Source organism: Bos indicus x Bos taurus, chromosome 6 (assembly GCF_003369695.1).
Source record: "Bos indicus x Bos taurus breed Angus x Brahman F1 hybrid chromosome 6, Bos_hybrid_MaternalHap_v2.0, whole genome shotgun sequence".
Lineage (NCBI taxonomy): Eukaryota > Metazoa > Chordata > Mammalia > Artiodactyla > Bovidae > Bos > Bos indicus x Bos taurus.
The window spans coordinates 71,894,529-71,912,029 of record NC_040081.1 but is presented as its reverse complement, the minus strand read 5'-3'; the positions used below and the strand labels follow the sequence as shown (position 1 = coordinate 71,912,029).

Below are 17,501 nucleotides of genomic sequence, written 5' to 3'. Positions count from 1 at the left end.
ATCTGCCGAAACTAAGAGTTCACATGCTGCAACTATCAAAGATAATGAGTGCAGCAAGTAAGACCTGGTGCAGCCAAAATAAATTTTTTTTTTTTAATGAAAACTACTACAACTCACTGTTAACTCAAATGATAGTGTTTTGTAGCAATGAAGTATTTTTTAATTAAGGTATGTACAATTTTTTAGACTACAGTATAGTGTAATATAAATTTTATATGCACTCGGTTCAGTTCAGCCTGTCAGTCATATCCGACTCTTTGCAACCCCATGGCAGCACGCCAGGCTTTCCTGTCCAAAAAGTCTGTATGACTTGGCTTTGTTGGGATATTTGCTTTATTGCAGAGATCTAGAACCCAACGCACAATATCCTCAAGGTATGTCAGTATTTAAATCATTTAAACATAAATAATTTAACCTATCAAATCTATTTGTTTTACTTTCTGTTAAAATGGAGACGTTCTTCTAAACTAGTAATGACATTTTTATCAGTTACTAGTATTTTAGTGCTTTTGTTTATAAATTTAGGCAAGTGGGAACATTAATATAGAGCAGAAAGTTCTGTCTTATTTTGGACCTGGGAAAACAACAGTTGAGCAATACCTAATATATTTTTTTCAGTACTCATAAAATTAAGATTAAAAATACTTTCAGAACCCAAGCCATTTTCCAAAAACCATATCAGACATGAGTAAGGAGCAGTTGGCATTAACAGTTGGTACCATTTTAATGTGTTTGTTTTTTTTTTATTTTACAGATTTTTTGAATGGTGGCATTATTTCAATTATTTTTTAAAATTAATTTTTTACCTTGTGCAAAATAGCATATACATACAGGTCAGTTGTTTTTCTCACCCTTGATATTTCAGGCTATATTTATCATATGAACTCAGAAGTCTGGTTCTCTTACGGTTTGTTAGGTAAAAACAAAAGAATGGTACTTTTTCTTTTTACCTTCGGTGGTCTCTGGGACTGCACTTGGGCTCAGCGTTGCCAGGCACCTGTCATTTGCATCTTCCTCTGTTAATGGTGTGGCAGGTTCATACTGCAGGATGGCATCCAAATCATGGAAGAACTTCATAGTTTTAGAGCTGTCTCCAGAGTTGAGGGCATATTTAACTGTTCTGTATTCATATTTGAGATTTTTGTACTTTGCCCGGCACTGTTTCCAATCTCTGTATACTCCTAGTGCTCGCAGCCTTTTAGCAATGTAAATAAATATTCCTTTATTTCTCAGTGTTCCATAAAGTTGTTTTCGTATATTTTTTTCTGCCCAGACACTTAGCAAAGCTTTAACCTCTTCCTCAGTCCAGTGCTTTCCTGCTCCACTCTCCATGTTGAAAGTGACCTGGAAATGATTCACTATTTCTAGCCAAGGTTTTGTTTCCTAGGAAACCAGACGGCTGGTTGTCAATAAGCTGTGAAGAGCTGAAAGGATCTAGTTTAACTGGTTCAAGCTGCCCTAGGGGAGTAACTTGAGAAACTGCCAAATAAGCAGGCTTCCTGATTAAAGAAGCCTGGACCTAAAGGATCCCTAAGGTTACTCATTTCAGCTTTAAAGAACAAATTACCCTTGAGACAAAAAGGAAAGAAAACCTTTTTTGTGTTTGTTTATTTCTAATTTAGTATATGATTGTTGATTTTTTGCTTGTTTGTTTTGGAAATGGTTGGCAGAGGTTCTTTCTGCCACAAAGGTTTGTGACTAAGGTTATTTTTTTTCCCTCTGATATGAATCACTTAGTTCTTCTGACATTGGTTAACCAAAGACCACATGATTTCACCAAATAAATTAATCTTAAGTCACAAATTATTCAGTTGTATAGGATGTATAGTATTATGCATGTCTGTTTTCAGCATTATAGTTCATAGTATGTAATGCATTGGTAATTTAGCAAAATTACTTCACTTTTAATTTTCTAGATTTTTACTTTGCAAATGCATTTAATTTTGTAGTTTCTCTTGTCATTAAAATGCCTATTATAATTTTAGAAAAGATCCTTTGTACCAAATAAATCATGTTAGTAATTGTTAATGTATATATGGTAGAGATTTACTTTTATTTCTACCCTGATACATATTCTTTGGAACAAAAATTTGTTAACAAACATCTAGTATTTATAGCACTTGTTCAGAACTAGTAAAAATTGTTAAGTAGTGGAGGTTTTAGTTTATCTTTTGAGTTTATACTCCACTGTGGTTCAGATCCTTTAAAGTCTTACCAGTGTGTTACCCTACTGAGCTAGAAACCTAGCTTCTGGCTTTCTCTGTATTCTCACCTAATAGCATTAAGTCAGGAAATGAGATACAGAGTGCCTGATCAGCTTAGGGCTTTTTGAAGCAGCATTTGTTTTCTGATGAAAAAAGAGATAGTTATTTGTCAGAAGAAATTTGGGAAGTGCAAAAAAGCAAAACAAAACAAAAAAATGTAATGATTCCAGTACCCACAAACATTTTACCTGCTATTTTATTTGGGGCTTTTAATTTTTATCTACATACTCAACCTTATTTAGAGGTCACCTATTAAAGAGTTTACGAGCACAGGGTCTGAAGTCAGGTTGTCTGTGTCCTAATCTTGGCCATGCCACCATTCTCTGTGTGATACCGGATGAGTTAATTCTGTTTCTTTAGTGTTGTCCTTATCTGTAAAATGTGAAGAGTAATCATAGTTACTACTTCGTTGGATTGTTTTGAAAGCCTAATAAATTGGATCATTCGTATACATGCTTAAGACAGTGCCTGGCTTATTAGTCATAGCTCAGTCTCATCTGCTCTTCTAATCATTGTCATCATCCTGAGTGGAAGTGGCACTGGTGCTAGTGGCATTTAATGTGTCAGACTGAGTTCGTGGATGTTATTGAGAAAAGCATGTTCCGTAAGATCCATTAAGAAATTGATCAATGGGGTAAATGTAACAGTTTGACACCTTTTTATCTTCACAGGGGTCAGGAGAGTGCTGGTATCGTGACCAGTGATGGCAATTCCGTACCCACATTCAAAACACACAAGGTATATTTAAACATTGAAAAGTGTTGATGATAAAAGTAACAATAGTCAGAAGACAGCTAATATATAGCGGGGGGGGACTTTGAATAAAAATAATTTGTATGTAGAAGCATAGTTGATCCTTTAACAGTATAGGAACATATTTTGTATGTCATATGTATTATATATAGTGTTCTACAATAAAGTAAGCTAGAGAAAAGAAAATATTATTAAAATCATAAGGAATAGAAATTATAGTACAGTACTGTCTTTGTTGATACAATAAGCTTATGTTGACTATTTATAATGTAAGTTGTCGGTATCTATGTTAGTATAGTCTTAAGTTGGTACAGAACACTGTGGACGGTATACGTATTGCTAACATAGACCTCGAAAATGAAAAGATAATGTGAAAAAATTCCTGTTTAGGGTATAACAATTCATGCATTGATAACAAAGAAATAGCAATATGATTGCTTTTTGGTTGCCTAGCCTATACTACTAATAAGTGAATTGTTATAAAATATCATTACTTTATGCCAGTGTAAGGATGGGCTATCCACTTTAACACCAGTCTTGCACATAATGTTCTACACATGGACTGCTTAGGTGATGGTGATGGTACTGACACAAAAATGTCCATATGGTTTTCACCATATAGTTATTAGATTTTCACACAAAGCCTCTCACACATCCACAATGCTGCTGCTGCTAAGTCACTTCAGTCGTGTCCGACTCTGTGCGACCCCATAGACGGCAGCCCACCAGGCTCCCCCGTCCCTGGGATTCTCCAGGCAAGAACACTGGAGTGGATTGCCATTTCCTTCTCCAATGCATGAACGTGAAAAGTGAAAGTGAAGTCGCTCAGTCCACAGTAAGATAACTTTATTAACTGTACAATATGATGATTAATCACTGTTCATTAAATTGAAGTGGATCATCATAAAGTTCTTCATCCTAGTAGTCCTCGTTCATGATGAGTAGGCTGAGGAGAGGTTGGTTTTGCTGTCTCGGATGTGGAAGGAGATAGTGGAGGTGGGAGGGGAGGCAGGAGAGGAAGGCAGACCGGGTGTAGCTTGATGGATACATCATAGTTTCTATCTCACTTACTTGGTTTTTTACTTCTCTAAACATGTTTCTGTACAATACCATCCTTCTACCCTTTGCTTTAGTTTAGTGCCCTTAGAAAGGTCTATATCGTAAAATAAGTCAAAAGCAGTCTTAAACAATCAGAACCCTTCTGCTGGACTGTCTGATGTCAGTTTGTTTTCTGGCACTGCTTTCTTCATGTTTTCTTCCTCGTCACCTGGCACTGGTTCAAAAGCACTCACCTCCATCAGTTATTTTTAATTTTTTGCCATATCCACAATCTCTTTTGTGATTTCCTTTATTAGTTCTATTGTAAATCCTGTGAAGTCATGCACAACCTCTGGACACAGTTTTCTCTGGCATGGATTTATTGTCTCAGGCTTGATGGCTTTTACAGCTTTTTTAATAACGACAGTGGCATCTTCAGTGGTGTAATTCTTTCAGACTTTCATGCCATTCTTTCTGTTGGGGTTGTCTTCCATGGCACTGACAGTCCTTTCCATAGAGTACCATGTGTAATGAGCCTTGAAAGTCCTTATGATCCCCTGACATCGAGGCTGAATGAGAGATGTCATGTTTGGGAGCAAGCAGATCACTTCAGCCACTTGGCTTCAACACTGTTGAACTTACGGGGTTCTGAGTAGCCAAGGGCATTGTCCAATATCAACAGAACTTTAAAAAGCAGTGCTTTACTGGCAGGGTACTTCCTGACTTCAGGAATAAAGCATCAGTGAATGGTACCAATCCAGAAAAAGAGTTCATGTTGTGCAAGCTTTATGGTTCAATCATGAGTTAGAAGACTAGCAGCTGCTGTTTATCCTTTCCCTTCAAGGTTCAGGGGCTCGAAACTTGTAGATAAGGGCAGTCCTAATTATAAACACTACTGCATTTGCATAAAACCAGAGAGTTAGTCCATCCTTTCTGGCCTTAAATCTTGATGTTTTTTAAGCCAAACTTCTCCCTAAAAATCTCCACCCATCCTTCACTGACATTTAATTCTCCAGCTTTAGATCCTTCACCTTCCTTTTGCCTTGTCATCATTTAAATAACTACACTTTTTCTCAAATCTTATTAAATAGGTATGCCTTTCTTACAGCGATCCTGAACCCACCTAAGAGCTGCATTTTCAATATGAGATAAAAGAGTGTTTTACAAAAAGTACATAGTGTTTGTGCCAGCTGGTATAGCTGCAACAATGGCTTCATATGTTTCCCTTTCTTTTTTTTTACAATGGTCTTTATGCTGGATTCATTTATCTTGAAATGGCAGGGCCACCACAGCTGTAGGCCACAATCTACAGGAGACTTCAAGCAATGCAACTGTTTCTTGTAAAGTCACGGCTTTACTTCTTGAGAGCACTTCCAGTGTCACCAGTGTCACTTTGTATGAGTCCTGTGGTGTCATTCAAGGTTTACAGTATTGCACTGAACACGAAGAAAAATACTCAATAACTGGGAGAGGAGACTTTTCACTACAATAAGCAACTTAATGTAGAGATGAGTGGCTCACCCAGAGGTGATTAACATCAGATGGCATACTTGCATTCAAGTGGATACTTGCAACACTTGAACTCCCCACAATATTAACAGGAGGTGGCTCCAAAATAATTTCAGTAGTGCAGTATGGACTACAGTTCATTTTATGCAGTTACTTAATACTGCACCCTTATGCTTGTTTACATTTCTTGAAAAAGCAAATAGCACCAGTTATGGTTTGTATTTTTTGTGTGCATAAGTTTTGATAAATGTTAACATTTTATAATAGGTTTTTGTATATTTTTATGGTAGTAAATGATAAAATAGATTAGTATCTACAAATATTTTATGCATCCATGACATACTCAGTTTCTTAAATTTTTTACTCTAGGCTACATGGCTCACTGTATTTTTATATCATTGCTAATCTCCAAAAATTTTTTTCTGATATATTTATTGGAAAAAAAAAATCCATGAATAAGTGGACCTGTGCAGTCCAAGCTGTATTGTTCAAGGGTCAACGTTTTTATTTGTTCTTCTACGGTGCATTTCTCTCCCAGTGATAATTTGCTAGATTGACTCAGACAAGTTATCATTTATTTGAATACTTTAACATACTTTGAATTTAAAATTATAATTTAGTTGATTATAGTTGACAGATGTTACCACTTAGTACATCTGTTCTTCAATGTTTTATCAAGAAGTATCATATGAAACGGAGAAGGCAATGGCACCCCACTCCAGTTCTCTTGCCTAGAAAATCCCATGGACAGAGGAGCCTGGTGGGCTACCGTCCATGGGGTTGCTAAGAGTTGGACATGACTGAGCGACTTCACTTTCACTTTTCACTTTCATGCATTGGAGAAGGAAATGGCAACCCACTCCAGTGTTCTTGCCTGGAGAATCCCAGGGACGGGGGAGCCTGGTGGGCTGCCGTCTCTGGGGTCGCACAGAGTCGGACACAACTGAAGTGACTTAGCAGCATCATATGAAACAGGTGACTCAGTAGGTAAAGAATCTGCCTGCAGATTGTAAGAACTGTAAAGCATTAAAATATATTTTTTTTTTAAAGAAGCACAGGGAAATTAAGTGAACTTCATTTTCTAATTTGGAATTGTCTGAGCAGAAGCTTATAATAGTGCTGCTGCTGCTTCTGCTGCGTCGCTTCAGTCATGTTCAACTCTGTGCGACCCCACAGACGGCAGCCCACCAGGCTCCCCCGTCCCTGGGATTCTGCAGGCAAGGACACTGGAGTGGGTTGCCATTTCCTTCTCCAATACATGAAAGTGAAAAGTGAAAGTGAAGTCGCTCAGTCGTGTCCGACTCTTAGCGACGCCATGGACTGCAGCCTACCAGGCTCCTCCGTCCATGGGATTCTCCAGGCAAGAGTACTGGAGTGGGGTGCCGTTGCCTTCTCCAATAACAGTGCTACTAGTGTTTTTTTCCCTAAGATGAGCTTTTATTTTGACTTTGCAAGGGAATGGGTCTTGTAAATCACGTATTTACTGAAGACAATTTGAAGAAATTATATACTTCAAATCTTGGAATTGGACACACAAGGTATGCCACAACAGGAAACTGTGAATTAGAAAATTGCCAGCCCTTTGTTGTTGAAACACTTCATGGAAAAATAGCTGTGGCACATAATGGCGAATTAGTTAATGCTGCGCGCTTAAGGAAAAAGGTAAGGGTGTTTTTTTTTAATGCTTTTTTCATGATTGTGATAAATTATTGAAAAGAAGTATGGAGGATCTTGGTAAAGTGTATTATCTTGTTGTTGCCACCTGTTACCTAATTGCAAAGGACAACTGTAACAGAATTACCCAGAGTACTTGTTCTCATTACAAATTCTAAGATATTCCCCCCAGAGTCTGGGGTGGGAATGAGGTGGCTTAATCTGCAGTGTAATATGCTCCTGAGGTGATTCTGATGCATTGTTTTGGAAGAGTGATTTGGAAAACTGATTTATTCCCAGAACTTTGTCCTACCCTCTTCTTAGGCTCTGGCATTGTCATTGTAATCATAAAGTTTTTTGCTACCAAATGAAAACAAATTTTTTATTAAATCAAAAATATGAATATGAAGTAAAAATTATTTTAAAACTCACTCTTTAGAGATCACCACCAAAAGTTCAATTATAAACAACACCTTGTTCATTATTTCTAGACCTAGCCCCTTAAGCAGGTACTCAGCTTCATCTCAGCACGTTTCACTGCATCGGGGCTGATCAGTGAGGGTAGGTAGCCACCATCACCACCGCCAGCAAACCTGGGCTGAAAGTCCCTACCGCAGTGTGCCACTCTTACGGGAATGTGTCCTGTTTGTCAGGAGTGGACTGAAAAAGTTAGAACCACAATCCCAAACCCTCATGCCGTCCCCATCTGCCTCCCCACCTACCTACTGCAGGTCTACATTCCTCCAAACTTCGTTTTCAAAGGCTTTCCTGTATACCTCCTAAAGCACTTTTTTATCCCCCTGTTTGAAAAGCTTCAGAGACTTCCCATTGCCTCCAGCAGTAGATATATAGTATATTATTAGTATATTATTAGATATATATACCTACCATTGGTAGAATGCAGGATTTCATAACAGCATCCACACAATATCTGATCTCTTTCTGTGATGGCAGGCTCTTGGGTGAAGGGTGAGTTGAAGTTTCCCCTCTATTGATTATGACTTTTCTCCTTTCTAAATAGCTTCTGCGTCATGGTATTGGTCTGTCAACAAGTTCTGATAGTGAAATGATCACCCAGCTACTGGCTTATACCCCTCCTCAGGAACAAGATGACACCCCAGACTGGGTAGCTAGGTAATTATAAAAGTAGACTGAGCTTGCAGCTGTGATAATGAGACCTTTGTCTTGCATGCGTTTATAATGAAAATTATTCATTGAATTATTTAACTGATTGCAGGATTAAAAATTTAATGAAGGAAGCACCCACAGCATATTCTCTGCTTATAATGCACAAAGATGTGATTTATGCAGTCCGAGATCCCTATGGAAATCGTCCTTTATGCATTGGTCGTCTTATTCCTATTTCTGATATAAATGATAAAGGTAATGAACATCAAAAGAAATACAATAATTTCATAATGCTTTTCCAAGTCATTGTCCTACTGTTGGCACACCCTGAAATCTTTAGGTATTAGGAACTTATTGAATAAAAAAGCTAGGTAAAAAAGAAAAAAGTGGCACTTAGTTTTTTCCTCTTTTTTAGTCACTCCAGGTAGGACGTGGGATCTTAGTTCCCTGATCAGTAACCGAACTCGTACTCCTTGTATTGGAAGCACCAACTTTTAAACCACTGGACTGCCAGGGAAGTCTTGGTACTTAGTTTTTAAAGTACATTTCCTTGAGTATTTCTGAGGATGAGCCACTTTTAATACATTTAATGGGCATTCCTGTTTTGTCCTGCCTGAACGGCCTATTCATATCCTTTGCCCAGCTTTTTCATTTGTGCAGTATGATTTCAGTGATTTTCTTTTTGACTTGTCAGATGTCTTATTCAAGCCATGAAATCATTTTGTTTATAGGAAGCTTGTAATCTTATCTTTGGTACTAGTCAAATGAAGAGTTCTTAAAGTCATAGTCATGGATAGTGTATGAGTTCTTTTGTTTATAAAATTGGTGTTTAACTGTTTTCCTAAAATAGGTAGCCTCTTTTAAATTTCTTGAATTCAATAACTGAATTGATTGTCTTGTGATTTACAGGAAAAAAAACATCAGAAACGGAAGGATGGGTGGTGTCTTCAGAATCTTGTAGCTTTTTATCTATCGGTGCAAGGTAAATTTTGTAGCATTCAGCGTAACAACTTTTCCATGTCAATTAAAAAAATTTTTACATGAAAGTTTTGCTTCTAATGTCTGCCAAAACACATGCTTTTAAATGCAGTTTCTTTTGTACATTGTGCTCAGCAGTTGCACTAACATTAATGTCCTGGTTTAGTTGCTAAGTCATGTCTGACTTCTGTGAACCCATAGACTGTAGCCCACCAGGCTTCTATGTCCTTGGGATTTCCCAGGCAAGAATACTGGAGGGGATTGCCATTTCCTTCTCCAGGGCATCTTCCTAACCCAGAGATCGAATCCATGTCTCCTGCATTGGCAGGCAGATTCTTTACACAGAACCACTAGGGAAACCCTAACGTGCCAGTAGTGCCTTCTCATCCTGGAACTGGGATCTTGTTTTCAAAATACCGTGAGACCTATTTTAGAAAGGAAGAATCTCCTCAACAAGGAATAGTTATGAGCAAAAATTTTAAGCCAGGATAAAAATGTTCTCTTTAACCTTCATTCTGTTACAAATCAATAAAATGCAGGACTTTTATTTTTTAAAATTCTAAATTCAAGTGTAGGGTAGCAGATTTATAGAAATTACTGTTGAAGGAATACTGTCTTTTTTAAGCCAATAGACTTTATATTAAACTGAACCCTTTTTCCATTATAAGGAAAGGGACTCTGTGTTCTTTATAATAGATAATTAGCCTTAAGGACTGGTTTACTTCAAGTCTCCTTTAACATTGTTTCCCAAGATATTACCGTGAAGTCTTGCCTGGAGAAATTGTGGAGATATCCAGACATAAAATCCAAACTCTTGATATTATACCAAGGTCTGAAGGAAACGCAATGGCTTTCTGCATCTTTGAATATGTTTATTTTGCAAGACCAGATAGTATATTTGAAAGTAAGTAAAATATCTCTAACTATTGATATAAATCTGTTATCTCATTGAAACAAAAAAGTGCTTGGGCCCAAAGGCTTTGAAGGCACAGTTATATGTTGTGAAAAGATCACAGTTCCTCTGTCAGATTTTTTTCCTTTTTGGAGTAAAGATTATGATTTTTAGCTATGTATTAAGGTTAACTTTTTTAATTAATTAACTTACATTTATTTGGCTGCTTCGGGGCCTAGTTGTGGCCCCTCAGAGCTTCATCATGTCATGTGGGATCTTTGTTGTGGTGCATGGACTCTTGGGGCAGCGCACCAGCTTCAGCAGCACGCTGGCTGTCTAGTGGCTTCAGTCGTTGCAGCAGCCTGGCTCTCTAGTTGTGGCATGAAGGTTCCAGAGCACACGGGCTTAGCTGCTCTGCAGCATCTTAGTTCCCTGACCAGCGATTGAATCCTCGTCCCCTGAATTGCAAGTTGAATTCTTAACCACTGGACCACTAGGGGAATCCCAAGGTTAATTTTTTTTTTTTAAGAGTGAATTCCCTCTGATTTATGAGTTTCCACTTTAGTGTTTTTTTTGTCGTGCTTTTCTTTTGGTACTCAATTCTATAGAGTTCTAACAAGCTAGTCTTTTCCAATAATGATATGCTGGGCTATATTATACTAAGTAAAAATCTATTTCCTTTTCCAAATATTCTAGACCAGATGGTTTACACAGTAAGATATCGCTGTGGTCAGCAGCTGGCCATTGAAGCCCCCGTGGATGCAGATTTGGTTAGCACTGTCCCAGAATCCGCTACACCTGCTGCTCTTGGTTACGCAACAAAGGTATTTTTCTCTTCATTAACACACAGTGAATTGCTTATTTAGCACTGGGATTAGCAATTCATGTATATAAAGAGAAACTCATCAATTTATGAGTAAGGAAAAAAACATTGTTTCTTTAAAGAGTTACTTATTTTCCAGCCTTTTCATTTAGTGGCACTGTTTTTTAGTGGATCCACAAAAAATTCACCCAAAGAGGAGGAGAATGATCTCCTCATTTTGGAAAGATAACATCATACTATCTATTGAGTTTAGTGGTAATATTTACTTATTATAAAGTACCCTCATAAGCCACTGGTGTATTCTTTCCTGCTGAGTGTGGGTAGTAATAAAGCTATTTTTTTAAATTTTGTATAATGTTCTTAGTACTATGCTTAACTGCATTTTTCATAACCAAGTAGATTATATAATTATAGTGATTCTGGGGTATAATACCCAACATTCATTGTGTTGGGAAGTTCAGTTTATGAACTTTTTAAAGAAATAATATGCATACAATATGTTCCTTTTTCTCATAGTGATTTATTCTTTGTCATGTGTTCACATTCTTAGCATTTCCTTCCAAGATAGAGAAATAACAATACGTAAGAAAGAAACATTACAAATTCTAGTAAAATGAATTGTTTTCCCGCTAAGTAGAAAACTTTTGATAATTTTTCTTCTTGCCTTGGCTTCCCTACAGTTTAGATAGTGAAGGAAAATTGTAATCTGATGATGGAGAGCTCAAAATTATAACTGCATTTAAAATTTTTACATACATGTTCTAATGGAAGCATGACCTAGAGAAAACAGGGCCCTTGCGTTCTCCATGTCTGTGCTGCTCATTGTCCTTTTATTCCTTCTGTTAGTGTGGGCTTCCATACGTGGAGGTGCTGTGTAAAAACCGGTATGTAGGAAGAACATTCATTCAGCCAAACATGAGGTTAAGACAACTTGGTGTTGCGAAAAAATTTGGAGTACTGTCAGACAACTTTAAAGGAAAAAGAATTGTTCTTGTAGACGATTCAATTGTGAGAGGCAATACCATCTCACCCATAATCAAGTTACTCAAAGAATCTGGTGCAAAAGAGGTAAGTAATATTAAAACACCTGTGCTAAAGCACCAATAATTTACAATATGATAAAATCGGCAAAATTTTATGTTAAAATTTTTATAAACCTAATTTAAAACTAACAAATCACAAAATAGAATACTTTTAAATTTGTAGGATATTGATTACTTTTTTTATGAAGATGTAGAAGCAGTCCTACTGTAATAATTTGACCCACTGGGTTATATTATCAAATCGCAAAGCTTATTCTAACTAAATACTTCAGTAATTCATATTACTAAATGAGATGTGTCATTTACTAATAGTTGATTAGATTTAGAAATAAAATCCATTGTGGAGAAAATGATATACAAAGCAATATGACAGTCTAAGATAATTATGCTTAAGATTTCTAGCCTTTTTTAATGACTAGTTATGATTATGATACTCTGTTTGGAATTCTGTGAAAATGATGTAATGAAGACAAAAAAGTGTAAAGTTAGTTCAGCACCCATACTATAGGGAAAAAAGAATAAGACACAAATAAATACAAGAACTGGAAATAGCTTATATATCTACCAGCAGGAAATGATTTGGTAAATTGATACATCAATATGATGAAATACAATGCAACCATTAAAAACTGTAAAGACTGCTAAACATGGGGAAATCTTTGCTGTTATAAGAAAGGTAAAAAGTAAATGTGGACACTGATTATAGCTTTGTAAATTTTCCTGACAAAAGTCAGAAAATAATGATAGATTAAAAAAAGTAGACAAACATAGCTCTTTGTTAATAGTAAGGTTTTTTTTTTTTTTTTTTTTTAATATCCTGGTAGGTGCTATTTTCTTTTTACTAATAAAATGGTAAAATAAGAGGTAGGCAAAAGTTCCTTTCAAGTGTTAGAAAAATGAAGGTGGTCCTAGGAATGTAATAAATGAAAAATGAGAGATCAGAAGAAAGAAATGTCCTTGTCAGTAGGTGACAGAAAGAAACAATGGGAAGCTCTGTATAAAGAGCCCTTTAAAAGTGGCTAACATTTCAGAATTCGTGTCCAGGTCACTTTAGGGTCTAGAACAGGGCTGCTCAAGTAGGATTCTTGGTCGTTCTTTAAGTTAATTCTAAAAGTAATTCTGACTTAACATTTGGAGGTCTGTATGTGTATCACATGATTTTTTTCTACCTATTATTCTGAAAGAAATTTTGTAGTGTGCTTTGCTGCCCATATGTTTTTAAAACATTCTATAAAACAATTTTATGTTGCATTTGCCAGTGACAGAATTTTGCATAATTGTTCTTCCAGTGAACGTCGAACTAATAAATGCATGAAATGATTTCTTTCCAAGGTACATATTCGCGTAGCTTCACCACCAATTAGATATCCATGCTTCATGGGAATAAACATACCAACAAAAGAAGAGCTTATTGCCAATAAACCAGAATTTGAGCATATTTCAGACTATCTAGGTAGGTATCAAAATTTCTATAAACGTTGATCTTTATTCATTTTTTAACAGAAAATCCAAGCTTATCAATCTTTACATTTTTCATGAAAAATAGTGTTCAATATTTGTTGAAAGAAGACGTTATATATGTTGAGCAGACGAACAGTAGGAGTGCCTGGTGTATATGGACACCATAGTGAGTGCTGTGATAGGAGAGCTAGGCCAGGTGAGCTTGCAGGAGAAGGAAGAAGGGCTTTCACAGCAGAGAGCCACATATCAGTTCACATCTCCCGAAGCTCAGATCAGAAGAAAAATAAGTACTTTCACCACAGATTTCTAATAAAACAATTTGGATGTGGGTACAAATCAAAAGTGAAAAGCTTGTGTAGACTCATCATTAACAATGAGGTCAGAAGACTTGCAGATGGAGGTCATCCTGGGAAGACATTTACCTTTCAAATTCAGGTGAGGTATAAACTATAAATATCATCTACATGTTCATCCATGTATGGTATGTCCACCACATTCTTTGCTTTAGGGCTGGTGTTTCTCTTGACTGGTCATGCCTGGTTGTGTCTCTACCTTAGCAGTTAAGTATTTTGAACATTACCCAACTGATACATTGTGAACACTCATTCTTTGCCAGGACCATATCTACATTATTGTAATAATATTATGAAAATGCTATAGTTAGTATTTCCCGTATCTGATAGATAAAAAATATAGACCTGGGAAAAGTAAATGACCTTGAGCTTAAATGTGAACCCAGATCTTCCTGACTTCAAAATCTATTATTTAAGAAAACTGACTCCTGAAGCCTTTTGAATCCATTTTAGACACAGATTCTCCAGTGCTATTTTAAATTATGTTATCCCTTAAATTCAAATTTAAAATTTAAAAAAATAATAAAGATCCTGTGTTTTATTAATGCTCCAGCCACCACCACTACCCTCCTTTTTTTTTTTTAAGAGAGGCTAAAGGAGGGAATTCCCTAGCAGTCTAGTGGCTAGGACTATGAGCTCTTACTGCTGAGGGCCCAGGTTCAATCCTTGGTCGAGGAGCTAAGATCCCAGAAGCCATGCAGCCAATAAATAAGTAAATAATTGAAATTTTAAAAAAATAAAAAAGAGAGGCTAAAGGAGAAATTTTTATTCTGGCTTATGTTTTTCTGTTTGTAACTATTCTCTGTTAGGCAGTTCTTCCTTTCCAAAGGAAGTGTCATGACCTTTTCCCCCTCTTTCCCCCTTTAGGAGCAAACAGTGTTGTGTATCTGTCAGTAGAAGGGCTGGTTTCATCTGTACAAGAAGGAACATTGAAAAAACAGAGAGTGAAAAAGCAAGACATTGCGGTTCAAGAAAATGGGAATGGTCTGCAGTGCTTTGAAAACAATGGTCATTGTACAAAGGAAGATATTATGATTCAAGAAAATGAGAATGGTCTGCAATGTTTTGAAAAGAATAATCATTGTACAGCTTGTCTAACTGGAAAATACCCTGTGGAATTGGAATGGTAGCTGCCAGAGGCAGACATGATATTTCAGGACACAAAAGTTGGTGAAGAAGCTGTAGTGGTTATACCTTCATTTACTGTTACTCAGTTGGTACAATAAATGCTTGTGCTGTAAGTTTTGAGATTTTTTTTTTTGAAAAGGATACCAAATTGCTATGATTTATTCAGTAATCCTGGATAAATACTTCGGTATTATGTAGGAACTTGGGTGATCCTTTCAGTTTTATTCAGTACTGTTATTTTTTAGAGGTCATGTACATTTCAGATCATCAGCAGTAATGCAGCAGATAGGTGAATTTCTGTTTTAGAGAGGATTGCCAGGTATTGTACTCTCACAGGTTCTTAGGAAATTTTGTGGAATGTTTAAGAGTTATTGAAATTCATTTATGGAATATTTTCATAATTGAACATTGCTAATTGCATTTCATACAACAATATGTGTTTTGTTTGGTTTTTTTCTCTCAAGCATTAGTTAGCTTGGTTAGAGAAGACAAGTGGTTAAGTGTCATTTGCCAGGTCCATGCTTTAAAGAGTTTGCAAGAGGTTAGACTAGGGTGTTGTGATGCAAACAGGACATGTGAGTTCATTGTTCATTATATATCATATGATTCAATACATCAGATTCAATTAAACTTGAATCCATTATACCCCAAAGTTATCTATCATCTACAGTTCTCTTAAAAAAGAAAAAAAAAAAAAAAAACGTTTTGTGCCTCACTTTCCTCACCTGTGCGATGAGGTGTTTATATTATTAAATTCAATAACTAGCAGTTATTTTGGTGGTTAGAGCCATCATTCCACCTCCCAATGTTAAGACAGTGAATTAGCTTTTGAAATGTTGGCTGTTGGTCTGCAGTCAAGATTTCAAAAGGGGGACACAGTTTGCCACCTAGCTCTGAAATGCCCTGATTGTAAAAAGATGTCTGTGCAAAAAATTTTCTTACATTTGACTAGAAAGTGTTAATATGATCCATACTACTTAGTGCCCTTATGGTAGAAGCACAGAAAGTAACCCAGTACATTTGAAGTAAAAGATACATTTTTTTAGATTCTAACAAATGTTTTATCCTTCATTGGATTATATGTCTTTTAATGAAGTGCTTGATCAGTTTCAAACATGTGTATGCAATGAGATGATCAAGTAGAAACACTGTAGGGGCCAATTTTAAGGAACAAGGAGACAACAGCCTTTTCCAGTCAGTGTACTCATCTAATTCCAAGCATCGACTCATTAATTTACCACTTATTCTACTTTACTGAGATCTAATGAATTAGACTTTTTTAAGGTTTTGTTTTTTTTAACTGTTTGTTAACATCTGAGGCGACTTGCCCAAAGCCCTTGCTTATGTAAGCTTTTTAAAACAAAAGTGTTTTTTAGGTGCATTACCTTGATGTGGGACACGACTGAGCGACTGAACTGACTGAACTGAACTGACCTTGATGTGGTGTACATAGTGTCCAAATCCACCTAGAATTATAATATTTATTAATAACCATAGTCTTTTTCTCTTCATTCCGTATTTAGTTTCATATGTTGTGTCATGGCAGGCAAGAGAAACCGTTGGCAGCTCTTTAAGCCCATATGTGGCAGGCAGCAGTGGCCACATAACCCTGCGCTGGGGACACAAACAAACTGGCATTTGAATAACACCCTGGGCCCATTTGTGTATGTAGCCTCTGGTCTTAAAGGTATTTTTAGTGGCACCATGGAGGAGGCGAGACCTTTGGGTCGCTTTTGAACTAGCCTTACTTACATTTTTTACATTTGATTTTTTTAAATAAAACAAGAGACTCAGGGAAAGTACTAAACCAAAATCTCTGGTTTGACTTTTGTGTTTTCCATAGTTTTTGGTTTTATTGAGATGTTTTTAGAAAAGAAAATGGTACTGTGACACTTTAGTAATTTTACAGATTTCTGACTCTTTCTCCACCATGACCTTTTATTTCACAAGTTTCTGAACTGTGAATTACAGTTTTATATCAGTGTAATCTCAAATGTTGTTTAGCTGCTTTAAATTTATATAGGTATGGTAAGCTGCAGAGAAAATGCGAAATATGTTTTCACAGAATCTATATTGTAGACTAAACTAAGCCTACTTTTTGTGAATTCCTTGTGATGCATTGGTGACAAATACATGTAATGAGTACATTTAAATGTGTGTGTACTTTTTCTAAATAAAGATTTTTAGGTAGTATATCATGGTGAACAGCATAGTGACAGTCATACTCAGGATCCATTCTTGGCATCACCTAGTTATATCTTACTTCGCTGATTCAGGCATTTCAATAATAGGACATCTCTTATGAACCAGGCAAACTGCTGATGGAGTAGAAGGGATGAATAAAATAGTTAGAAATGCAGTGCTAAGTAAGCACTAAGATAGTGGCCAAGTTCTGGGGAACACTAGCCAGAATAGGGAAGGTGTCACAGAAGAGGAGGCTTAGATTTTCAAACTGTGTGTTGTTGGAATGGAGTATTC

The 17,501-nt window shown here is 36.4% G+C and overlaps 2 protein-coding genes across 5 annotated transcripts in view; one reads left to right on the top strand and one right to left on the bottom strand.

Moving 5' to 3' along the window:
• LOC113894312 (multifunctional protein ADE2) overlaps nt 1-1,345 on the bottom strand; it is a 47,372-nt gene extending 46,027 nt beyond the window's left edge. For 2 of the 3 annotated variants that reach the window (XM_027544561.1, XM_027544562.1), the window contains exon 1: nt 951-1,333. In XM_027544561.1, the coding sequence (XP_027400362.1) occupies nt 951-1,332 (382 nt within the window). In that variant the 5' untranslated portion in view covers nt 1,333. Of the gene's footprint in view, nt 1-950 lie in introns of all 3 variants that reach the window. The other variant, XM_027544563.1, reaches the window with a different exon arrangement.
• The window catches only part of PPAT (phosphoribosyl pyrophosphate amidotransferase), a 40,973-nt gene extending 23,797 nt beyond the window's left edge, over nt 1-17,176 (top strand). The window contains exons 2-11 of one of the 2 annotated variants that reach the window (XM_027544567.1): nt 2,936-3,002; nt 7,020-7,226; nt 8,239-8,351; nt 8,455-8,600; nt 9,255-9,327; nt 10,076-10,227; nt 10,912-11,039; nt 11,885-12,106; nt 13,414-13,534; nt 14,763-17,176. In XM_027544567.1, coding sequence (XP_027400368.1) covers nt 2,936-3,002; nt 7,020-7,226; nt 8,239-8,351; nt 8,455-8,600; nt 9,255-9,327; nt 10,076-10,227; nt 10,912-11,039; nt 11,885-12,106; nt 13,414-13,534; nt 14,763-15,025 — 1,492 coding nt within the window. In that variant the 3' untranslated portion in view covers nt 15,026-17,176. The remainder of the gene's footprint in view (nt 1-2,935; nt 3,003-7,019; nt 7,227-8,238; nt 8,352-8,454; nt 8,601-9,254; nt 9,328-10,075; nt 10,228-10,911; nt 11,040-11,884; nt 12,107-13,413; nt 13,535-14,762) is intronic. The other variant, XM_027544568.1, reaches the window with a different exon arrangement.
• Nucleotides 17,177-17,501: the final 325 nt, after the last annotated feature.